Raw genomic sequence first — 22,132 nt, forward strand, 5'->3', positions numbered from 1 at the left:
TGTGTGTCCAAGCACAGGCGGTCAGTGTGTGTGTGTATGTGAGCACAGGCGGTCAGTGTGTGTGTGTGCAAGCACAGGCGGTCACTGTGTGTGTGTCCAAGCACAGGCGGTCAGTGTGTGTGTGTGTGTGTGTGTGTGTGTGTGTGCGCGCGAGGACAGGCCGCGTGCGTGTGCAAGGAGAGGCTGCGAGCGTGTGTAGGTGTGGTGTGCGTGAGCAGGGGCGCTCTCCGTGTGTCTGTGCACAGGCGGTCAGTGTGTGTGTGCGTGTGCAAGCACAGGCGGTCAGTGTGTGTGTGTATGTGAGCACAGGCGGTCAGTGTGTGTGTGTGTGAGCACAGGCGGTCAGTGTGTGTGTGTGTGTCTGTGCACAGGCGGTCAGTGTGTGTGTGTGTGAGCACAGGCGGTCAGTGTGTGTGTGTGTGTCTGTGCACAGGCGGTCAGTGTGTGTGTGTGTGTGTCTGTGCACAGGCGGTCACTGTGTGTGTGTGTGTGTGGGTCGGTGAGGAGGCCGTGCCGCCCCCCGCCCCGCTCGCTCCCGTCCCGTCCCTCCCCTCGCAGGCCGGAGCACCGCCCTCACATGCCGCGGGCGGCTCTGGCTCGTTCCCCTCCTTCCTTCCTTCCCTGCCGCCGCCGCCGCCGGGCCCGGGCCACCGCCCCGCCCTCCGCCTCGCTCCCTCCCCGTCCGCCGGCGCGGCCCCTTTAATTCCCCCGCTCCCCTCCCCCGCTGCCCGCTCCAGCCTCCATTTTCCAGCGGATCCGGCACCTGGAGGCGGCGGCGGCGGCGGGAGCGGCCCGCGCCCGGCACCCGGCCCGTTCGCGGGCATGGCCGCCAACATGTACCGGGTCGGAGGTAAGAGCGGCCGCGGCGCCGCCGCCCGCCCCTGCCGCTTCCCGCGCGCGGCCGGCGCTCGGGGCCCGGCGGGGCAGGCCCGGGGCGGGCGGGGGCCGGGGCGGCCCGGGAGGGGGCCGCGGGGCAGGGGCCTGGGGGGCTGCCCGGGGGAGCGAGGCCCGGCGTGGGGTTACGCGGGGTGAAGGGCTGCGGGGCCCGGCGCGGGGCGGGCTGAGGCGCTGTGCCCGGGGCTGGGTGAGCCGGGGCGGTGGGCGCAGCGGGATGGCCGAGGCGAGGGGGGGCAGCCGCGTGGGGCCCTACGGAGCACGAGGGTGCGGGGGGACGAGGCGTGTGAGGGCCGAGGTGGTGGGCGCTCGGCGGCTGGGGCAGATGCGGGACTGGGGCGGGGTGGGATGGCTGAGCGGGGCTGCAGCAGAGCAGCCATGGGGCCAGGCCCCGGGATGGGGCCCGGCGTGGAGAGGCTGCCCGGATGGGGGGTCATGCGAGGTTCTCGGCGTTGGGGAGCCAGGAGGAGTTGCTGCCATAAGGAGCACAAAGATGGGCAGAGGCTGCTGGTGGACCAGGGGGCTGGTGTGAGGCACGTCCTGCAGATCTTGGCCTCCCCTTCCACTCTTGCTGTTTTGTTGTGTGCTTTCCCATTAGTCTTCTGTTCAGGGTTGTGCTCCTGTCTGATTGTGCTTTGTTTTGGCTCACGTGAAGAGAAAGGAGAAGCAATGGGGTTTGGGACTGTGTTTTATGGAACATAAACTGAGGGTGGTCTGGCATGAATTTGTGCTCAGCCATTTTCCTTCATAAAAGCTGTTCTGTGGAGCTTCCTTCTCCCCAGGACTATAGGCTGTACAGGAAGATGTTTTTGTGGAGTTCCCTCCTTTTCAAAATGCCCTGTTTCTTGTGGAGTTCTGCAAAACCGAAGTAAAGTAAACAAGAGAAAAAATATAACGAAGGTGGCCAAGCCATCCTGTCTGGCTGCTCTCCATCAACAACTATTTTCTGTTCTGTCTGCTCTTCTGGTCTCCCCTTACTTTTTGAAAAATGCAGCTGCTTTTGTTGTGTTCGTACTTTTTTTCTGGTTGCACCTGGTTTCACAGTGGTATAAGAGCTAACTCTTGGCTGTCCCAGCTTTGTGTCTTGGGTTGCCCAAGCTGATAGCATGCCTGTAGCATTATGTTGGTTTGGAGGTGCTGAGAGTAGGATGATGGGCAAGATGAGTTGTGGAAATTCACTCTGGTATGACTTGCAAAGGGAATGGTTTCCTGGAAATTCTTGTCCAGTATTGAAAGGCCAAGTCTTGTGGGGAGTGTCATCTCTTAGCATTTTGTATGGCTAAATCTGTACTGTGGATCCCACAGAAGGCAGGAAAGCACCTCTGGAGGGCTCTAGATTGACCTCCTGCTAGAAAAGGCCCTGGTAGGTCTGTGTGCTCAGGGCTGTATCCATCCCAGGCTCTAAGAATGGGGATGCCACCCTTACTTTGGACCCTGTCCAGTGCTTGACCATGCTTATAGAAAATATTTGTTTCCATGTGCCTAGATGGATTTTCTCTTGTTCTGGCTGGGGTCCCCCTTCCCATTATCCCTCATCCTGTCCCTGGTTCCAAGCAGGGCTGGCTGATCCTTGTGGGATGCCATTAGTAACCAGCAGCCCAGTGGAGGTTGCAACTGCTGAAACTTTAAACCTGATGTTAGTTTTCCCCTACCATTATCATCCAGTGTTTCAAGTATTTTTGTTTGAAGGATGCTGTGGGAGGCTTAGCAGGACCTTTGACATGAAGTCAAGGTGTCCAACACCCCCTGCTCTCCCCTCAGCCACAGAGCCAGTCTCTTTGTCCCAGATGGGGTAGTCATGTTGGTCAGGTGGGATTTGCCTTTGGAGTATCCGTTTTGGCTGGTCTCAGTTACCTTTTTGTCCTTCCTGCACTTGGAAGTGTTGCCCGGGATTTGCTCCATAGCCTTTCTGGGCAGAGGGCAAGGCAGCTGGCTGATAGCCAAGGTTGCAGTGCTCTGTTATGGTCCATATGGATGAAGTCTTGATTTGATGTATTACCAGGATCAACATATGGATGGATGCAGCTGTTTCTGTGTGAGAGCTCTGTTCAGCCTGAGCCCAGGAGTGTGTGTTATCGAATTGTTTCTGACCTCTGGTGCTGCTGTCTCCCACTAATGGTTTTGTGCACTGAAGTTGTGTGTGAACTCCAGGGCAGGATTAAATCCGGGATGGGATTTGTGCACAGTCATTTCATACACTTCCCATTGGAAGACAAACACTCAGCAGATAATCTCTTATTACACTTGTGACTACCAATGTGCTGTGTGAACTCCAGACCGAACAGCTGCCAAAAGCAGCTTGCTCACTACAGATCAATACTGCTCCTGGAAGTCTCCCCACTCAGAAAGGATGGTCACTGCTTTAGGCCTGGGCATGAAACAGCACACATTTTTGTTTTCAGAAGCCAGTGGTGGGTTGACAACAAGTGGACATGAGGTGTCTTGTTCTCCTCATGTGTTCCTGGGCAGAGGAGCTGAGGAGCCTGTGCTGTGGGGGCTGCAGTCTTCCCCTTTGTGTTAAGAAGCAGAGTGACCGTGCTGGGGGGCTTAGGAGCTGCCCCTTGAATGGTTGTCAGGCTCTGTGGGTAAGTTGGCTGGTGGCATCCAGTCGTTTTGAGAGAGCAGCTGGCTCTGCTGGATCCTGCCAAATTTCTCCTGGTAGGTTTCTGATGGGAACGGAGTTGGTTTCCAATACAAATGGGACTGTCACAAGCTAGGACAGTTCAGGGGGTTGTAAAACTTTGGAAATGTGTGGGGAAGAATGCCAGGGTGTCAAATTCCAAAATGAGATGGGGGATCTTAGTTGTTAGCCTGTAAGAAGCCCTGGAATCGTCTGCCTCCAGTGTGGCAGAAGTGAAGATTTTCTTAACAGCTGCTGTACAGCCATGAAACAAATGGCAGCACAAAGAAAGTGGACTGCTTTCTCTTGGAAGGAGTCATGGTGGGCTGGTTTGCCTCTTCATGGAGAGGACTGGCAGCCTTCACGATCACAGACCGTATGGGAATGTTGGATAAACACCAGATCAGAGAAGCTTGGGACCTCTGAGCTGGAATTTGGGGCCTCTGATGAAAAAATGCACGTGGGAGAGACGTGTTCATTGTTCTAGCTAGTGCCAGGCTTTGCTTCCAGGAGAGTGCTGTGTCAGCTGCCTGGAAGGGAACAGGTCATCTTGGTATCAAGAGACTTTCCAGCAGGTATTCTGTCTCTGCCTTCTCCAGGAGAGTTTAACTCTGGTGTGACAAGTACTCCTTTAGTGGTGGCAGCTGACTGAGCCCCACTGCAGGTTTATGAACCTATGGCCTTCCCTTGATGCAGTGAAACAATGATGTTTTGCATTTTCATCTTGCACTGATTTGAGGAACTTAATTTTTTCCACCTCCCTCCTCCTCACTTTTTGTTTTTTCCTGGATTATTTTTAATCTTGCATCAGCTACCCAATCTGGTTCACTGTGGGACTGTGTGAACAGCTGAATGGGCTCAGTGGGAGGGCAGGGAACAAGGGGATGGGGAAAGAACGGATAGGAAGGATGGAGGAAAAACTACTGAAGACAGCACTTCTGCTGAGATGAATATCAGTTCGTACTTTTAGATGGGGTCTTTTATGTGTTTTTGACTTTTATGGGTTACCCTCTTGTTTGGGGGCATGCTTAGCTACAAAATTATCACCTTTTTGAGTCTGTGGTACATTTAAGGTATGTTTAAATGGCATTGAGAGATCTGCTCACAAGTCAGTTAAGCATAGAAGTACTTGCTGCATCTGATGCCTTTGAGGGAAGTGGTGACCCACAGTGCTTGACGTGGGCACCCAAGGTTCACAGCAGCTTTATTCCAGGATGCTGGAGGCTTAAGCTCCAGAATTTACTGGCTACTACTTTATAGCTGGTGGCAGTGTGTCTGTCTGACTGTGCTGCAGTCACCCATCTTTTATCAGTGTAGTCCCCACAGTTTTTAAGAATGGTGGTATGACATCATCTCTCTGCTACCATGGGGTGCTGTTAATGCTCGGCTGGGGACTGTGGTTTGACCTGCCCCCATCCCCTTCCCTACTCCTGCTTGGCAGCCAGGCTCCTGTGGCAGCCTACAGCTCTTGGCTTCCTTATGCTGCCACAGAGCTGGGAGCACTGCGATGGTGCATCAGTCCTCTTGACATCACAGCAATGTCAATAATAATTGTTTGAGCTTTCCTGGTAAGTAACCGAGGGCTCTTAAGGAAGCTTGCATAGAACATGTAGCTGGAGTCCGAATCTGAAGCAAATTCAGATCATGTAACTGCAGGATCACTTGTAAACCTTCTCCTGTCCCCTTGCTTTGCTGTCAGGGTATATTGTTTTAGGGGACAAGAGGGCTTACTGTGCAATATCCTTGTTTTGGTTGTGCTTGCTGGGTTTTTGTTTTCTAACTTTGCAGGTAACCTGAGCTGGGAATGGGTTTAGTAGAGATGTATTAAATAACATGTAAAGATAAAAATGAGACTTTATTCTTGAAAATTGCTAAAAGGCTTCCGCCATCATTGGCCCTAATAAATTTAGGACAGCTTCTAGCTTATCACCTTTCAGCAGCAGCTAGGCAGTGGGTTTCTTCATCTTTTCCTTTCATTGTTTCTAGTTACACAAGTTTTTCTCACGTGTTTTGCAGTCTCCCTTTCCTTCCCTGCCCTTCCTCTCCCCCATATCAGACTGCTTCAGCATTTTATTGGAAAATGATGCATGGGGGAGAATGTTGTCAGCCAGCTTAGGTGTGTTTGGGGGCTAGAGCTGTGACAATTCTGCATTTGTAATGGCTGCAAGCCATTTACAGCTGGCACAGTGGAGTGACAGACTAAGTTTGTTTGTGCTCTGTGGGTGAGTTGAGGCTGTTCTGGGCTGGTGGGTGAGAGGCTGTGCCTGGGCAGTGTTCTGGGAGGGCTGGGGGCACCGCTGGAGCTCTGGGGAGAGGCTGGGGCACTCCTTGGCAGTGCCTGTTTTGCTCCTTGGTGTTTTGCCTTTCAGTGATGGTGAATAAAAGACACTTGATTAATAAATGTGGAAAAAAGACTCTTAAACTTATTTTGTTTAACTAGGAAGATTTTGGTGAATGTCAAAATGTTCCTTTCACTTGCATCTAGTTTTTTTCAAGCAGCTTTTCATGTGTAAGCATCCTGATTTCTTTAAAGAAATGGGATGTGTAGTCTCCCCAGTTGGATGAGGAGAGAATGAGATGGTTGCTGGTTTTACTTGGATTTATAAACCATTCCTGAGCAGTTTGGGGTCACTTGAAGGCAAAGGTATGAACTGTTGGAGGCTGGCTTCTGGTAGTTCTGGGCGTCTGCTGGCAAAAAGTAACCTGTGAAATCAGTGTTACTTCTGCACCAAGTCAGGTGTTTTTTACGCTCTGTCTTGTTGCTTTCCAAGCACATTATTTTTATTATTTTTTTTAATCCCCAAGCAGGTAAGTGAGCTAGTCCTGCAGCTGCTTTGCCTCAGTTTCCCATGAAGTTTGGGTAACAGGAACTGTTGGGAGAGGTGCTCCTGTAAGATACTATGCTTCTGGGTGTTTGAAGCTCACCATAAATCCAGTATACAAAGAAGCCCTGCTTCAGAGTGTCTTTGAAGGTCTGGAATGGTTTCTTGTCCCCTCTTTACTTGTAAATCCAAATCTGGAAGGACCTGCAAAGTACTGGTCAAGCTTTTGGGCTGTCGCCCAGCCTCAAAGAATCCATTCTCATGTTCTTCTCTTCCAGTTCTTTGGCTGGACCTCCTTTAGGAAGGAGAAGCATTTGTGAAATAATTTTTACTTGGCATTGATCAGTGAAGCAAAGCAAAGATGTTAGTTGGTGGCTTTACAGTGAGTTTGCAAGTAGAGGAAGGGCTTGGGCTTTTCCAGTCCTTTACACGTGTGTTACTTGCAAGCTGTTGAGTCTTTATGGTGCCTGGGCTTCTGTGGCTCTTGTTCTGTGCATTGCCAGATCAAGTGTCAGATGTGGCCCATGGTAATGTTTCTGTTCAGTTGCACACAGTGTGCTCTGATTAATGTGGGGACTTTATGCTTTCATGCAGGATGTAGGAGGACAGATGACACTTGACCAAGCATAAAGTTCGTGTGGTGTGAACAGATGATTCCTGATTTAGCACAGGGCTTGTCTTAAAGAGTTAAGTTGTCAACATCTGGGGAAATTTGAACCAGCTGAGTGAGACAGTTTCTGTGGATGTTTCTTTTGGTAGGGCGTCACTGGAAGGAATTGTAGCTGTTCTCTCCTTCTTCTGCCAGGCTTAACACACCTTGGCCTGGCTGTGCACTGGAGCTGGGCAGGACTTGGCTTGGTTGGAGACACTTTTTTGACCCATGTGAGTGCCTAACTGTGTTTGCCATGTGCAGGCCTCCTGCCATCCAGGGAGAGGCTGTCACAACTTGAGGGGGTGGTTTGAGAGGGTGGAGGATGAATCAGCTTCACTGGCACTCTAGTTTGAAGAAACATCTGCAGAAACGCTGGCAGGAGTTTACACTTTGTCCATGTTTTGCATTGTGAAGCTGTGATGTTTCTGATTGGGCACTGAACCCCCACCTTTGGACTTAATGTATTGTCATACCATGGCCTAAACAGTTAATTCACGTTGACAAACCGAAGTTCAGTGTTGCCCTTAAAGAAGCAAGCAAACCTAAACAAGAAACACAACTTTTTTTAGTTTGTTTTTTTCTCAAGGTGATGCTAAACTTGGTGTCCTGAGTACTTCAGAGGTTCTTGTTTTGCAACTCTTGAGATTCTTGCAGGGAACACAATGCTAGTTTCTTGTCATCATCCTTGCTGCCTAAATATCTTTTGGAAAAGAATGCTTTTCTTATCTGTCCTTAGCAATGACAATTACAACGGAACAGGCTGTTTTCTTGGCTGCTACAGATGGTAATTTTTGTTAGGGTGTAGCTTGAGGATACTCCTCTTCCATTCCCCCTACCTGCTCCAAATACTCCCCCATGATTTAAGGAGCTCTCTCACTAGTTTCTCTGTCTGCTCAAGTGACCCTTCTGTAAATTAGACCGTCCTGGCCTTCCCTTACAACACGCCTTTGGGGAAAGGTTTTTCTTTTTTTAAGCCTGAACTATTTCCATGGTATTGACGCACAAAGAATGGCACTGGATGCAGCTGAAATTACATAGGCTCACAACTTTGCTGCTGCAGAAAATGTTTGTATGGCTACATTCTTGGGAACTGAAGTGGCAGAAAAGGCAGTGCAGAAAAGGCTTTGTGTCCAGAGGCCTTCAAATTGTGCTTCGATGTCTCCTGTAAAGCACAGGATAAAAGAAGTGGTTCTCCAGGAATGTTTAGCATAGGCTTGTCCTGCAGGAAGCTGGAGGGATTTGACTCAGTGAACCTGAGGTGTCAGTGCCACATGCAAATGTGCCTTAGTTATAGCTGGAATATTGGGAGTGGATTAATTAAAATTGGTTTTCTTGAACTGCCATATAATTGATTTCTAACAATAAAATTGCTTCTTTGTCCTCAGGGTGCTTTGGAAGCCTAATTTTGTTTCTAGGATTCTTGCACGTTTTCTTTTCTAGTCTTTTTGTACAGACTTTTTGTCTCCTTTGGGGTGGCATCCCTAGTAGCAGTTACTCCAGTATTGCAGTTCTTACCAATGAGTGACCCATGAAGTACAGCTGGCACCCATCATCTTTGTCAAAAGCACCAGCACACTCCTGTCCTTTGGTTTTTTCCATAGATGTCTGCAAGTGAAAACAGCCAACAGTGCTGTGAGGAACAGAAATAAGGATATTGACAATATAGAAGTTGTGGGTTTTCTTCCATGAGGTGGTTCTTCCCTTTCTTCTGTTCCCCCACTTGGGAATTTTACACTTTTACTGGGAATGAATGGTACCACCTGTATGAGCTTTGGGTCTCATGCAGAGCTGAGATCTTCAGTCCCTAGGCCACTGCTGTGAGGCAGAATACCTACCTTCTTCCCTGGCAGAGAGGGGAACTATTTGGGAGCACACCTGGCCATTGTGAATCAGGTTGGAAGTTAATTGAGCCCAGGACCTGCCTTGAGCAGCACTGACAGTAGGGGAGTTGGGAGGTGCATCAGAAAGCAAGGACTTCTGCTAATTCCTCCAAACACTGTGGAATCTCCAGTGATTTGCTTTAAAACCCAGTCTATTAATTGTTTCTGAAACAGGAACCATTTAATATCTCTGTCTTACCTTTCTCACTTGTAGTTTTTGTATCCATGTCTTCTATATAGGGAAAGATGATCAGAACTTAATTATCTTTGAGACTTCTGTCCATTTGTGAAATGTCTGAACAAAGGGTTCAGGAGTTAATAGGGAAGAACTAATGCATGAATAATGGAGTTGCATAAACCTTGTTTCACTAAGAATCAGGCAAAAAAAAAATGATACTAGATATCTGGACAGGAATTTTTCTTGCCCCCTCCCTTGACATGATAGAAAACAAAGAACAGAAGACATCTGGGAAATTCCAAATATCATAATGTTTCAGAGTTTAAAATGGATCAAGCAATTGACAGTTTGTCCAAGCAAGTTGCATGTCATTAACTTTGATTTATTTTTCTTTTGACTTCAAAAATAAAGGTATGTCTTGCCTTGAGTAGATTTCTGTATGGAAGGTACTTGAGTTTTTGTTTATAGCTATTACAGGTCCTTCAGAGTTTGGTGTTTTGGTGGTTTTTTTTGTTGTTGTTTGGGCTGTTGTTGTTGTTGCAATAACTCTTGCTGTGAGACCTGGCGTGGATAAACAAGTGTATCAACCTTTTTATAGGCCTGTACATAATCTGTAGTTCTGTTATGTGGATCTTGCCATGAATTCCTTCTCCTTTGACTTGTGTTTTGGGTAATATTGAATCTGGATTTTTGGAGGCCTGTCAGAAAAAGGGATCCATAGGTTACATCTCAAAACAGCCAAGTAACATTGGCTGTCCCTTTCTAATTCTGCACACTTGGAAGAAAATATAACATGAACCTTTTGTTTACCTTGTGAATGTGTAGATAGTCCTTGCTCAAGAAACAGAGCAAAGCTGGCTTGATTTAACTGGGGTACTTCAACTCATCCTTGCTAAATTTAGTGATGGTCTGCTGTTAACTGTGGAGGGGAGATGTTTGCTTTTGCCATGTCCCTCTCTAGCTGGCTACAGGTATTTACACATCTCTTTTAAGGAGTTGGGTGGCAGTGGTGCTGTTTCCCATAGCATGTGCTGCCTCACCCTCAGCTTGATGCATCCAGTGCATGCAGTAGCCACAGATACTGCTGTCCTGTAATTGCAAATTGAGCCTGTGCTGACAGTGTATCTTTAATACCTTTGTTGATCCATGAAACTTGTAAATACCTGGTTTGTGTGTATTGCCAGATGTATTAGACCCCATGATTCCTTTTGCAATAGAAAGAACTGTTTCAGTTTTGCCTTTCTGGTAATGAAAATACTGTGCTGGTGAGGCTTTCTCTGTTGAAACTCTGCTCAGTAACTCAACATTTCATCTGGTGACTGCTGCTGGGAGTGTTGCTGCTTTTTGAAGAGCCAGAAGGCAGTAGGACTTGGGCTCTGCCAGGTGATTGCAGGACTTGTTGGGTTGCCTCTCCAACCTCCTCTTTCACACCAAGAGGGATTGTATTATCCAGAATGTAAAATGATTGACAGTTTAGGGACAAAGCTGTTGAATAATTTGAAAACTGGAACTTACTGAAGGAAACTGGCCCAAGGTTGGAGAGCCCACAGTATGAGGAGGCATAGATTTCCTGTAAAAGAAGTCATAAAATAAGGAGATCATCATAAGTTTATGCACTCTCTTGATGCTGATCTCTAATTCGGGGCAGCAGCTTTGTGGGCTGGGGAGGGGAAATAGCTGCAACTGTGAAGTTACTTCTTTATCTTGTGTCTGGAATTGCACATTGTACCCAGCAGTGGCAGTGAGTGTGGGAAGAGGAGGGCTCCAGCCTCCCTCATATCCTGGGTACGTCTCTGGTGCAGTACTCACTGTGTAAGACTTCTGGGGGATGAGGTAGGGAATACTCAGCCAGGTCAGTCCTCAGAAAGCACTTGTATCTTGAAAGGCAAGTGTGTGTTGGGAATGGGAAGGATAAAAATACTTTTGGGCATTTTTGCAACTTGATCACCTAAAAGCCCATAAGGTTATTAGGTAGCTCAGACATGTCTAATCTTATAAATATATGACCTCTAGACAGTGTGTGTTATTTGTTTTGCTGTACCCCCTCCTGATTTTCTTTTCCATGGACTGATGTAGACATAAGCAACAGCTGACATGAAGAAGACAGAGGGGGAAGCACTTTGGCAATAATGTCTTAAAAGCATATGAGAGCAAAAAGAAATTCTGTTATGTTAATTGTGAATTGAGAACTGTTATTTTATGCCTTTATGGAAAATTTTCATCTTCTGTGCTCTGTAGGCTGTCATTCTAGTTTTAGCTGCTGTACTTGTGTCTGTGTGTTCTAGCAGTTCAGTCATTACCTGTGTAATACAGCATTGCTTTCTGGCAAGTTGTGTTGTGCATATTCAGAAAAAGTATTATGGGATATAAAGCCCTTTTTTTTGCATAGGTTTCTATATGTGGGTACTTCTGCTCTATAAAAGCATAGGCAAGGGGAAGAGCTGCATTTTGAGTTTGTCAGAGGGTGATGATCTGTGTGATGGTCCTTACTGCCTTTTGGTATTTCCACACTTGTCAGTGATTGTTGTAAGCCTGATCACAGATAACTGTAACATGCATGAGTGATGCCATTAATTATGGTCGTGGTATGGATGCACGGCTGATTAATTCGGGGATGGTGAGCTGAAGCCAACAGCTGTTGTGAAGGTATGGGGTTGAAACTCTCTTCAGGCAGCTGGGTGGTGAGGGAGTTGCCTTCATGTGCTTTTTATGGTGGTTAGGGGGCATCTCATGCTTGTGGAGTGCAGAGCAGTTTCAGACTAGTCCTTTTCTTCAATTTTGTAAGTAGGAAAACAAATAAATTGGCAAGGATAGTCAGTTGTGTTTGAAGGGCCTGACTTGTTTTGTTTGCTGTCAGGCTCTACCTTTCTGTCCCTAGACCTTATATTTTTTTTTAATGAACTCTTTTGTCCTGTTCTTAGTAGGAGTTGAGTTGTGTATCTCCCTGTTGTCTAGAGACTAATTTTGTCTCCTTCCCCATCCCCTCTTTCAGCCCAGGGTAAGGACCCCTGGCAGCTGTGCACATACATGATGTCTCCCATTGACAGCTGGATTGTTGGGAGTCTGTGGAAGGTTTCTCTTTATTCTGTGTGTGTGCACAGGCATCTGCAATTGTATTCACTGCCCTGAAAGCAAACTGGGAATCATATCAGTTGGGTAGGCAGTATGAGAAAGGGTGCACTTCTGTGGCATGGGAGGAAGCTGGAGGTGAAGTGGAAGAGCTGCTCAAGGAGAAAGGCAGTGTTTTGGAGTGTAGGGCCCAGTGGTGTGCCTCCTTTAAACCTTCTGTGCAGGAAATCAGTCTTCCTGGGCTTGGATGCTCGTGGAGTTTCAGAACTGCTCTCACCAGCCCAAGCATCAGTTTGGAGAGTGTTTTGTTGAACCTAAAATTTCCATGTTGTACATGTGCAACAAGAATTCAGACCATTCTCTGTGCAGGATAGCATTTTAATTTTAGTTCTAGTATTTAAAATCTTCATGAAAAATGCAGACACTTTCCTCTGATATGCATTATTTTGTGTTATGTCGTTTGCAATGTGCTCTGCATTACTTGCAGTGAGGAAGAAGCCCTTTTTCAGGTAATTTGAGCAATGGGAAATAGGTCTCCAGTAGTTGCATGGATACTGGTGAAATGCTTAGCATAGTTGTGGAATTAGTCCACATGGATGAGTTGTACTGGGCTGTGGATTTGACATGGTGAAGTCATCAAGCACTGGCCCAGGACTGCACCTCTGCACTGTCACGTGTCAGTTCTTGGAGCATCCTGAGGGACAGGTTTGGTTCTGCCTTTGTGCCAGCAGCATGCAGAACGTGGTGGTTCCTGTGAGCTTGGGTTGCAGTTCTTGGTCACACACTGTGGGTCTGGGGATGCTCCTGCTGCTAGCCAAGACAGTGATGGGGGGTTTATTATTCACTACTGTTGGATACCACTGTCAGCTGTTCTTTGGTAAACCATTCATCTGGGATAAGCTTTCTTTAAATCCTTGCCAGATTTTACAATCAATAAACTGTAGTTATGTAAAAAATCAAGTTAATGTTCACTTGAGGTATAAAAGGTGTCTTTGAGAATATATGCATGTACATGCACACAAAAAAGCTGATTAAAAACTATGTCAACTATGAGCATTTGTAACAGCCACCTGAAACCCACGGGAATAAAGTCAAGGTTTTATTTTTGAGACATAAATTGACATTTTTAGTTTTAATTTATAATTTTCAGGCACAGTGCTTACAAAAATAATATTTTTGCCTCTGCAGTCAAAGTACCTGAAGTGAGGAGTAGCTGGTTGTCTTAGGATGAGCTCTTTCCCTCCAACCCTGCAATAATTCCTTTCTTCACTTGTTGGAGCCTTCCGGTGAGAAGTGGCCAGTGAGCTTGGAGAGGCACCTTGAGGCTTCAACATCCTCTGCTGCACTGCCCTTGTAGGTTGTGGGTGGTTCAGCTGTGAGAGAAATAATTTCTCTTTACTCTGCTGACCAGTAAATTGCTTAATGCCCACCATTGTTATTTCAGTCAGCAGTTGTTACTGCTGAAGCTGCCAAATATCTGTTTGATTTTGTGACTTCTGGTAGAGTTGGTGATAGTAATGTTGAGCCTGTTGTTTCCTGTTTGATGTGCTACACAGAGCCAGTGTTTGGGAATGGAAATTTAGGATCTAGTTACTTGGGTGTTTTAACCATTTCTGGTACCAGCCCACAAAGTTTTCTATGAACCAGATGTCCAAACTCTATTCCTCACTTGAGATCTTACATCAGTTTAAAGGCTGCAGGGATGTGATATTTAAGAGGAACTGACTCTTGCAGTCAGGAGTAAAGTTTTGGAGTTGCTCAGGTGCTTGTTGGTGTGTGTGAGGATGGCTGATGGTAAGTCTGAGAGGCCTGGAGCACAGAATGCACAAAAATATCAAAAAGTGAGGGTGCTATTTCAGTGCTTCTAAGCCCTGGTTACACCCTGTGGCTCAGTAACCCTCTTCACTCCAACCAAGACCAGGTTGGGACTTCACTCTCAAGGTGTCTTGACAACAGCACCCACTTTTTGACAAGACAAGAGCTTGGAAAATAGGTTTGTTAAGAATTGTTGCTCTGGGGATTGTAACCCCTGGGATTCCTGGTTAGTGAATCACTCCTAAGGCAGCCAGCCCCGCTGAAGGGGCAGGAGGGCACTTGGGGTTTTGCAGGCAGTGCAGGAGCAGCTTCCTTGGGGTCATTGGCCCCGTGGTCAGTGCTGTGCTTTGGTGTCCCACACAGCAAGCAGGTGGGTCTGTAAATCCAGGGAGACCTATGGAGAAGGGGCTGTAAGCAGCAGTCTGAAAAAAGGTGTGTCTGCAGCTCGAGTGGAAGGGCTGTGATGGATAAATGCCCTGATGGATCTCTGGTCAGCCCAGAGATAAAAGGGTCCCCTTAACTCTCCTGGTGCAGGTTTTTCCAGGAGCAGAGACCTTTGGGGGATGTCTTCCTTCCTCTGGGCTGGGGAGGAGGGGGCAGTGTCTGTGCTTTCCACAGCCCTCTTAACAAGGATTTCAGGGGCCTTGAGGGTCACCCTCAGGAGCTGTCCCTGTTTGAGCACTGCTGGACACCCGATCACCCCAGCATCATGCTAATGCAGGCATTGCCAAAGATCACCTGAGGCGTGCCCGGGGCTACGGCTGTTTTCCTCCAAACACAAATGAGCTGGGAGATCTGGAGGGAAATCATCATAGATAGTCCTGGAAGGAAGTGTTGTCAGATCTGTGTGCAAGGTCAGCACCTTGTCAGCAGGAGGTGGATTCAGTCCCACTTTGTCTCTGTTCAGGCTTAGGGTTTGGCTTCTAGAGTACTGGCAAAGACAGGCCAGCCTATTCAGAACTCAGGAGCATCTTTCTTACAGGGCTGAAGCTTGGAGTTCCCCAATACCAAATCATTTATATGGCGCTCATGCATGTTTCTGTGATGTTCTTGCTTTTTGGTGGGTTTTTGTTTTGTTTGTTTGTTTTGAAGGCACTAGCTTTTGTAAGAACTTGTTTTTTCTGATAACTTTAGATGTTTATCCCAAAAATACAAGTATTGCTGATAAGTCTGGACAGTGATATGGAATTTTGTTGAAGGCATTCTAGGATCACATAAGTGTAAAAGATCAAGAAGTAGAGAAAAAGATGAGAGAGAGAAACTATTTGTGTTCTAAGGAAATGAGCCATACTTGTAAACTGGAGGGGAAGAGAGAGCTCACATATAGCTGGTGAGAAGTGGCTGGATTTTGATAAGAACAGGAAGCAAGTAAAGACAACAGTGTGATCTAAGTGGAAATAATCTGATCAGAGAGCAGAGAAACATCACGTGCTTTGCTTTCCAGGCTCATAAAGGTTATGATTTGATTTTTAGCAGTTCATATTTTAAAGAGTCTTTTTTTCTTTTTGTCAGATTATGTCTACTTCGAAAATTCTTCAAGTAACCCCTATTTGATACGAAGAATAGAAGAGCTCAATAAGGTAAACATTTTTTTCCATCAAGTCTTTGAAGTTAATTGAATTTATGATCTGCTTGATTTGATTAAAATCAAAACAACTCTTTAGCAGTTCTCTGGTAATTAGAAGCTTAAAAATACATTTGTTCTCTTATAATTTTCTGGAATCCTTTAAGACCTTTTGTTCTCCTTTGGTACGAATGACATGTCATTGTCAAGGTGATGATGCCCACCTTTAGGTCAGGTTTCTGCAGTTCTTCACTTCCATGCCAGGATCATGGGACATAAGGAAAATACAAGAGTTTGCCTATGGAGAGCTTTAATTTGGTTTTTCCTGTGGGAGACTCTTGCTTAGGAGAAAGGTTGCAGCTGTGATCTGCTTGCTCAGACTTTGTCTTTGCTGGTTGTCCTTTTGGGCCAGTGAACTTGATCTGCCAAATTCCCTTTCAGTGGATTGAACAGGGAAGCATGATGGCTTCTGTGTGGGAAGGCAGCTGAAGTTTGACCTGGCTGAGGAGGAAGAGGGTTCTGAAGCCACTGGCTGTATCCTAAACACACCATGTGTTCAGGTTTAACACGGGCTTTAGGGCAGCTCTCACAGAAGGAATGTCACATTGCTGGTTTGGATTTGGGTGTGCATTAACTGACTGGTATTCTTCTTCAGCCCCCAGTCATGGAAAAGCATGTACTTCTCAAACAGTTTCTTGGAAGAGAAAATGTATCAATTTCGAGACCAATAAAAATCTGAGTGCTGGGACATCCTTGGTAACCCCATGGAAGTCTTTTATAGAAATACCTTTAAGTCTCTTTTGCCTTATAGAAACAGGAGTGAATTCTTCATTCAGTGGATCCCTATCCATGAGGTATCACTGTCTGTATTCCAGTCCATTATAGGGTGCAGGTTTGTTGATCACTTTCCTGTAAAGTGGTTTCCCCTCTTAATCTTCAGTTTCATTCTTCCCCTCACCTTTAAAAAAGATGAACTTTCAACCTAGATGCCCCATCTTGGTGCAACTCTTGCTTGAGCTGTGATTTCTCTGACCTACACTTTAAAAAAGTGTGTTTCAGGTTGAAATGAATCCTAGCTCATTTATTTTTAACTGAGTGTAAATGAAATTTTGGCAATTAAATAAATCAGATCAATTTACATGGAAGCTGTCTGTGTTTGAAGCAGAGGGTTCCTGCCTTTGTATTTTAGTTTCTCAAAATTTAAAAGTTCTGAATTATTTGCCAGAAGAAGGTAGAAATTCTGAGAAATTAGTGAAAACTTTTGGTCTCTAAGGGAAATATCTGTGCATGTATGTGGTATCTGTGGTTTGTTTTTTTTTTTTTTAGATTTCTCTTCTGAAAACTGGTATTAGAAAAGTTGAAACTTTTCCTTCATGCAGGTCTTAGAAATGAGCATGCCCATAAATTTTTATTTTGTTTCCTTCTGGACACATTGCTGGTTTTACTACCCTTTTTTGGAGACTTTCCTAGCAGGGAATTTTTATCTTCTGCTTTTGGGAACTGTGCCTTCATTATGGCTTTCAAAGAGTCTTCAGTAGTAGGCTCCTACTATTGAGTTACTTTTGTATTATTTGATGTATTTTAGAGATAGTAAATTGGCTGGAGCTGATACAGACCACTAGGTTTATTTCCCCTGGAGTTTGTAAAAAGCCCTTGCACTGTTTGACAGGTGCCTTCTTACATTTGATCACCTATCTCATTTTCAGAGTTTTAAGTAAATAATCTTTCAAAAATTCTGACTTTTTTTTGTATGTTGTCACTGAAATAGAGTTTATTGTCTGGTGCAGCTTCTTTGGATCTCCTTCAGTAATGATTTTTTGGTGTGTTGGTCATTATTTAGCTCACCAGTGCTGTCGGAGAATCTCGTGTTGTTTCTTTTGCAAAAGTAACAATGGCTGAGTTCTTTCTTGCCTTTCTACTGCCCTGTACTGTTTTGGAGAACAGCCTAGGTCTGAATTCTGTTATTTTTCACCATTTTTAAAATTAGGTTTTTAAAGATTCATTTGAGTGCTGTTTAATATAGGCATCACTTCAAAAGTAGCAAAGTTGCTTGTTAATAGGTTGCAATGGCAGGGAAGCCTGGTTTTCTCCACTTGAAACATCTGTAACTTAAAAGTGGTGATTCCTCAGGAGCCATTAGGAGGGCAGAGCCAAACTGCCTGGAGTTTCCCTTCCCTGGAATGGATCCTGCAGGAGTTTGTGTGTGAGGTAATGTGTGCAGCTGGAGGTGCTAAAAGCAGACACTGTGTAGCTCTTGTGCAAAATTCCCGATAATTTATCGAGTTCCTGCTTCAGAGTGTGCAGTTCTGCTCTTGGTCAGGGGTCAGTTTTTTCTTGTGTTCCCTGTTTCAGACTGCCAATGGAAACGTGGAAGCAAAGGTGGTGTGCTTCTACAGGAGGAGAGACATCTCAAGCACGCTCATTGTGCTGGCAGACAAACATGCAAGTAAGCTGCTTTGTGTTCCAATGACATTGCTTCTGCACAGAATTGTCAGACAATTGGATATTTCAAGTAGCAGTATCATAAATGTATTTTTTTTCTGTAGTTATCTTTAGCAATTTGCATTACTTGTTTGGATGACTTTTCTCTTTCTACCTGACTCTTTTGTTTTGTTTTGTTTTCCCCTTTCCTTAAACCTTTTAGTACCTCATTTGTGTATGGTTGGATTTTGGTGGGGACAAGACAGAAGGTTTCAGTTAGGGCTGAGTAATGACATCTTATTTGCTCCACAGAAATGAATTTTTTAATTTTTGGGGTGAGTGAACATATTCTCCCTGTTAATATAACTTCTCATGAATTGTTTGGTTTGGTTTGTATATTAAAAAACCCCTCAAACACTATTAGAGGAAATCAAGTAGACTGATTATGGGAAGGCAACTTGAAACATGGCCAGCTTGAAACCTGACTAACAGGATTTCTCTTTGAATTTCAATATTAATAATATTTCTTGCAGTGACACAGCTTTTGTCTGAACATGCTCAATAAATAGACTTTGAAAACAGAGAATCTCAGACTCTCCTATCACTATTTTGAATACTTAAAGCCCTTTTGTTGGGAAACAAGTGGAGTGACTAAACTGTTTTTCCTCTTGTAAACAACAAACTGTGTTAGGTGTAGCTGTTCAGATTGTTTAAAATTTAGCAAAAACCATGGACAGCCTTATGAATCCTTGTAATTCAGGGCACATCTATAAATGAGAGGGAAGCAATCAGAAATGGGCATGTCAGAACTGTGGTTTAGCTGGCAAGCATCACTGTCTTTTAATGTGCTTCTTGGTGTGTGTATCAATGGAGCGATCTGGGGATTGAGTCAATCAGATACTCAGTTTTAGTGAGAAATAGAATGGCTTGCTGTGTTCTCACTGCTTAAATCCACTGGGCAAAAGATGCAGCAAAACGAGTCCCTAACTGATAAATTTGAGTATTTTCTGTTGTAGTCTGTCCAAATAATCCCTCCATTGCAGCCATACCTCGGAAAGAGGTTGTGGTGTTGAGGGAGAGTCTGCTGTGTCACAGAATTGTGATGGCAGGCAAAGCTTTTTTGAGATCTCTTCAGTGCAACAGTATTCATTTTATCTGAGGATCCTGAAGCTCAGTAGGAGCTTCACCACAAACAACGTGGCTATTGATTCCTTCATCTGTGTCTCACTTCACTAGCTTCAGTAAAGGAAGCAGGTGGGAAGGGTTCACAGAAACACATATCTGAGACTGAAAATGAAAAATAATTTGAACCCACATAAATGCTCTTTGAACCTGCAAATGCTGATTTCTCTCTGTGATAAGAAATCTAAGTGGGTTTTTTTTATTGCAAACAAATAATTCATTGTTCATACATGTTGTTTGAAAGATGGCAAAATTCTTCTGTAGCAAAATCATATTAATAGAGCAACCAGAGACAACTGAGCCTGCCTCTTAGAGTAAATTTCATTAGTAACTAGCATTTTCTCCAGTATCTTTCTTTCTGGTGCAGAATAAAAATGCTACTGAATGACTTCCATTTATTTAGATAGATGTGCTGCTCTGTGCTTTCTGTTCCTCATAAGAAGGGAGAAGAGAGAGCAAAATTAAGCTTTTTGGACAGCCATTAGTTCTTTACTCTGAAAAAAAAAATCAACATCCTGCATGATATAATGAAATTAAATTTTATAGATGCTAAGATTCTCGTACAGATATTGCACTCTGTCACTGAGTTCATTTCCATAAAGTCTCCTGTTGCCTCATTTTGATGCATTTGCAGTAGATGTACGTGTCTGCATCGCTGATCTTTTAACTGCCTTTGTTCAGCTGATTAATGGAGCTTTCTGACTGCAGACATTTCTGGATTCACACTGTCTTCTGTTGAAGATGCCTTTATTTTAGACCTACTGTTGAGATCAGTGCAGTGAGAGAGCAAAGCAATGGGGAGATACAGCCAGGGCATGAATGGAAGAATTGTATGGATATTTTGTTATGTTTTTACTCTTCCAGTAAAGGAAGGAAAAAGATGTAATTGTGAAATTAATGTTTTGGAGTTAAAAAAAATTAATTAAAGGCTACTTTTAGCTTGGATGATCCATCAGATACCTGGAACAGGCAAGTCTGAAATGTTGTCTGTTCTCATAAGTCTGTATACAGAGAAATATGTTGGAAGAGCCTTATTCTCTAGCTGGTGACTATAAATTGGTACCTGATGTATGTAACCTGATTCTAGGATTTAATCTATGATCTTACTATTTTTATCATATGATGTAAAGCTTGTCTGGGCTGTCCTATAAATCTTTCAGCCTTATGATGTCTTCCATGCATTGTTAGTGCTTTTTATTCATAAGCCTCTTTAATCATCTCACAGATTATTTTGAGAAGTTTCTCCAACTGTTTCTGAAATGAACTTGCTTCACCAGTAAGACACTGTTTTAAGTTCTTGCTGAGAGACTTAGAAAACAAGATTGCAGACTGGACTTGGTGGAAGAGAAATGGGAAAGATACTTCACTCCTCAACCTCTTGTTGGATGCTGTCACTATGTATTTTCTTTATATAATGTCTTACACAGTTTTTCATAATTATTTAAATATTTGCAGCCGTGACTGACCAGTTGGTAGTGGTTGGGGAACTGACATAGCACTGTCTGAATTGGCAGATTTATGGTTGGTTTTCAGCAGGTGCTCTCTAGCACACATGGCAGCTTGGTTTTGGAAGTACCAAAGCTTCTGAAAATAGATGTTTGCATATACCTCTGTGCCTAAACAGGTAGGGAATTAATTGAGAAATTTTTTTACATTCTAAGTAACACCAATCTAAATGAAGTTTGACAATAGCTTCATGAATTAGCTCTTTTTACTTCTTCCATTGTATTTCCCTTCTCTCTTTTCTCCCAGCCCCACACATGCAGGTTTAAGAGGAGTCCAGTTCATATATCCACTAATGACACCTTGACTCAGTTGCTGCTGAGAGGAGGGAAGTGTCTTTTTTCTCTTTGAGGGAGGATAGGATATAGGTGTCCAAAATAGTGTCCTTTTGCTACCTGACATAGTGGCCTTGGCTGCAAGAGGTGACCACCAGAGGTTCATGGCAGGGGACCCACACTGATCATGTGGCACACTCCTTCTCAAGTGTCAAGGTGTAAGGATTCCTGCCTGCTCAAACTTTCTCCATGTTTTCTACAGCAATGAGTCAATATCTGGGTTCTGGTAGAGAAAAAAGGAATAAGGGCTACAGCTTCATACAAACCACTTGGAACTGAACCTGGAAGAAGGAACCTGGTGTTGTATTTTAATTTATTCAAAGACAACATTTCTAGAATGTTCCTCCAAGGTCCTTAGTTAAGCTATTAAAGCAGCCAGAGTTGCAGCTTCCTTTGCTGTTGAAGGAGCTGTTGTGCAGGTCAGTAGCATTGGTTTGACTGTGTTTCCTGACTTTTTTTCTTTATTCTTTACATTATTTTGTTAGTTTTAACCTTGCTAACTAATTCTTCTGTTCCTGCAGATTGTTTCCCAAGTTGGTAAACACTGGCTGCTCTCTAAACCTGATTTCTGTGTCTTGTTTACCTTTGTGCCTTTCTGAATTCTGTCATGTAGCTACTTGTGACACCCATAGTGCAGAGAAAGGGCTGCTGCTTTCTGCTTTTGATGCTCTGGAGAGCCCAATCTGATCTGTAGCAAATTGCTATTCTTTCTCGTGTCTAGCAAATATTGATGTTTAATTTCACATCTCACACACCCAGTCATTTTAAATTACAATTATTGCCTCTTGGGTTTCTCCTGCCAACTCGAAGTTTACTCTTTCTAATTATTTTCCCCATATATGTTAGCTTTCACACAAGTCTTGCTGTTTGTGCCTAATCTGCCTATCTCTTGTTCCTAATATAAGTCATCTTCAAGCTTTGTTAATGTGCTATTAATGATTCTGCCATTAAAATCAAATAATACTTAATCTAATCCACTTCTTGCAGCATTCCACTGGCTACTGCTGCATAGCTGATATATTACTGTTTGTATTAAGATTAAATGTTTAGTTTCAAATCTGCACAGGCACATCTATCAAGCAGAAAGATTAATTTGAAGTAAGGCTTTATGAGAGCTCTGAAGTCCCAATGTACTGCACCTCCTGTATTCCCATACCACTTATTTCACACTACTGTAAAGAATGCAGGCAAATCTTT

General features: G+C 44.5%; 1 protein-coding gene across 3 annotated transcripts in view; it reads left to right on the forward strand.

Annotated features, from left to right (window-relative positions):
- Window positions 1-654: 654 nt before the first annotated feature.
- The window catches only part of MTA1 (metastasis associated 1), a 74,695-nt gene continuing 53,217 nt past the window's right edge, over window positions 655-22,132 (forward strand). Inside the window, exons 1-3 of one of the 3 annotated variants that reach the window (XM_059854808.1) lie at window positions 655-850; window positions 15,443-15,510; window positions 17,847-17,940. In XM_059854808.1, coding sequence (XP_059710791.1) covers window positions 823-850; window positions 15,443-15,510; window positions 17,847-17,940 — 190 coding nt within the window. In that variant the 5' untranslated portion in view covers window positions 655-822. The remainder of the gene's footprint in view (window positions 851-15,442; window positions 15,511-17,846; window positions 17,941-22,132) is intronic. The other 2 variants (XM_059854807.1, XM_059854806.1) reach the window with 2 other exon arrangements.

Source organism: Haemorhous mexicanus, chromosome 9 (genome assembly GCF_027477595.1).
Source record: "Haemorhous mexicanus isolate bHaeMex1 chromosome 9, bHaeMex1.pri, whole genome shotgun sequence".
Classification (NCBI taxonomy): domain Eukaryota; kingdom Metazoa; phylum Chordata; class Aves; order Passeriformes; family Fringillidae; genus Haemorhous; species Haemorhous mexicanus.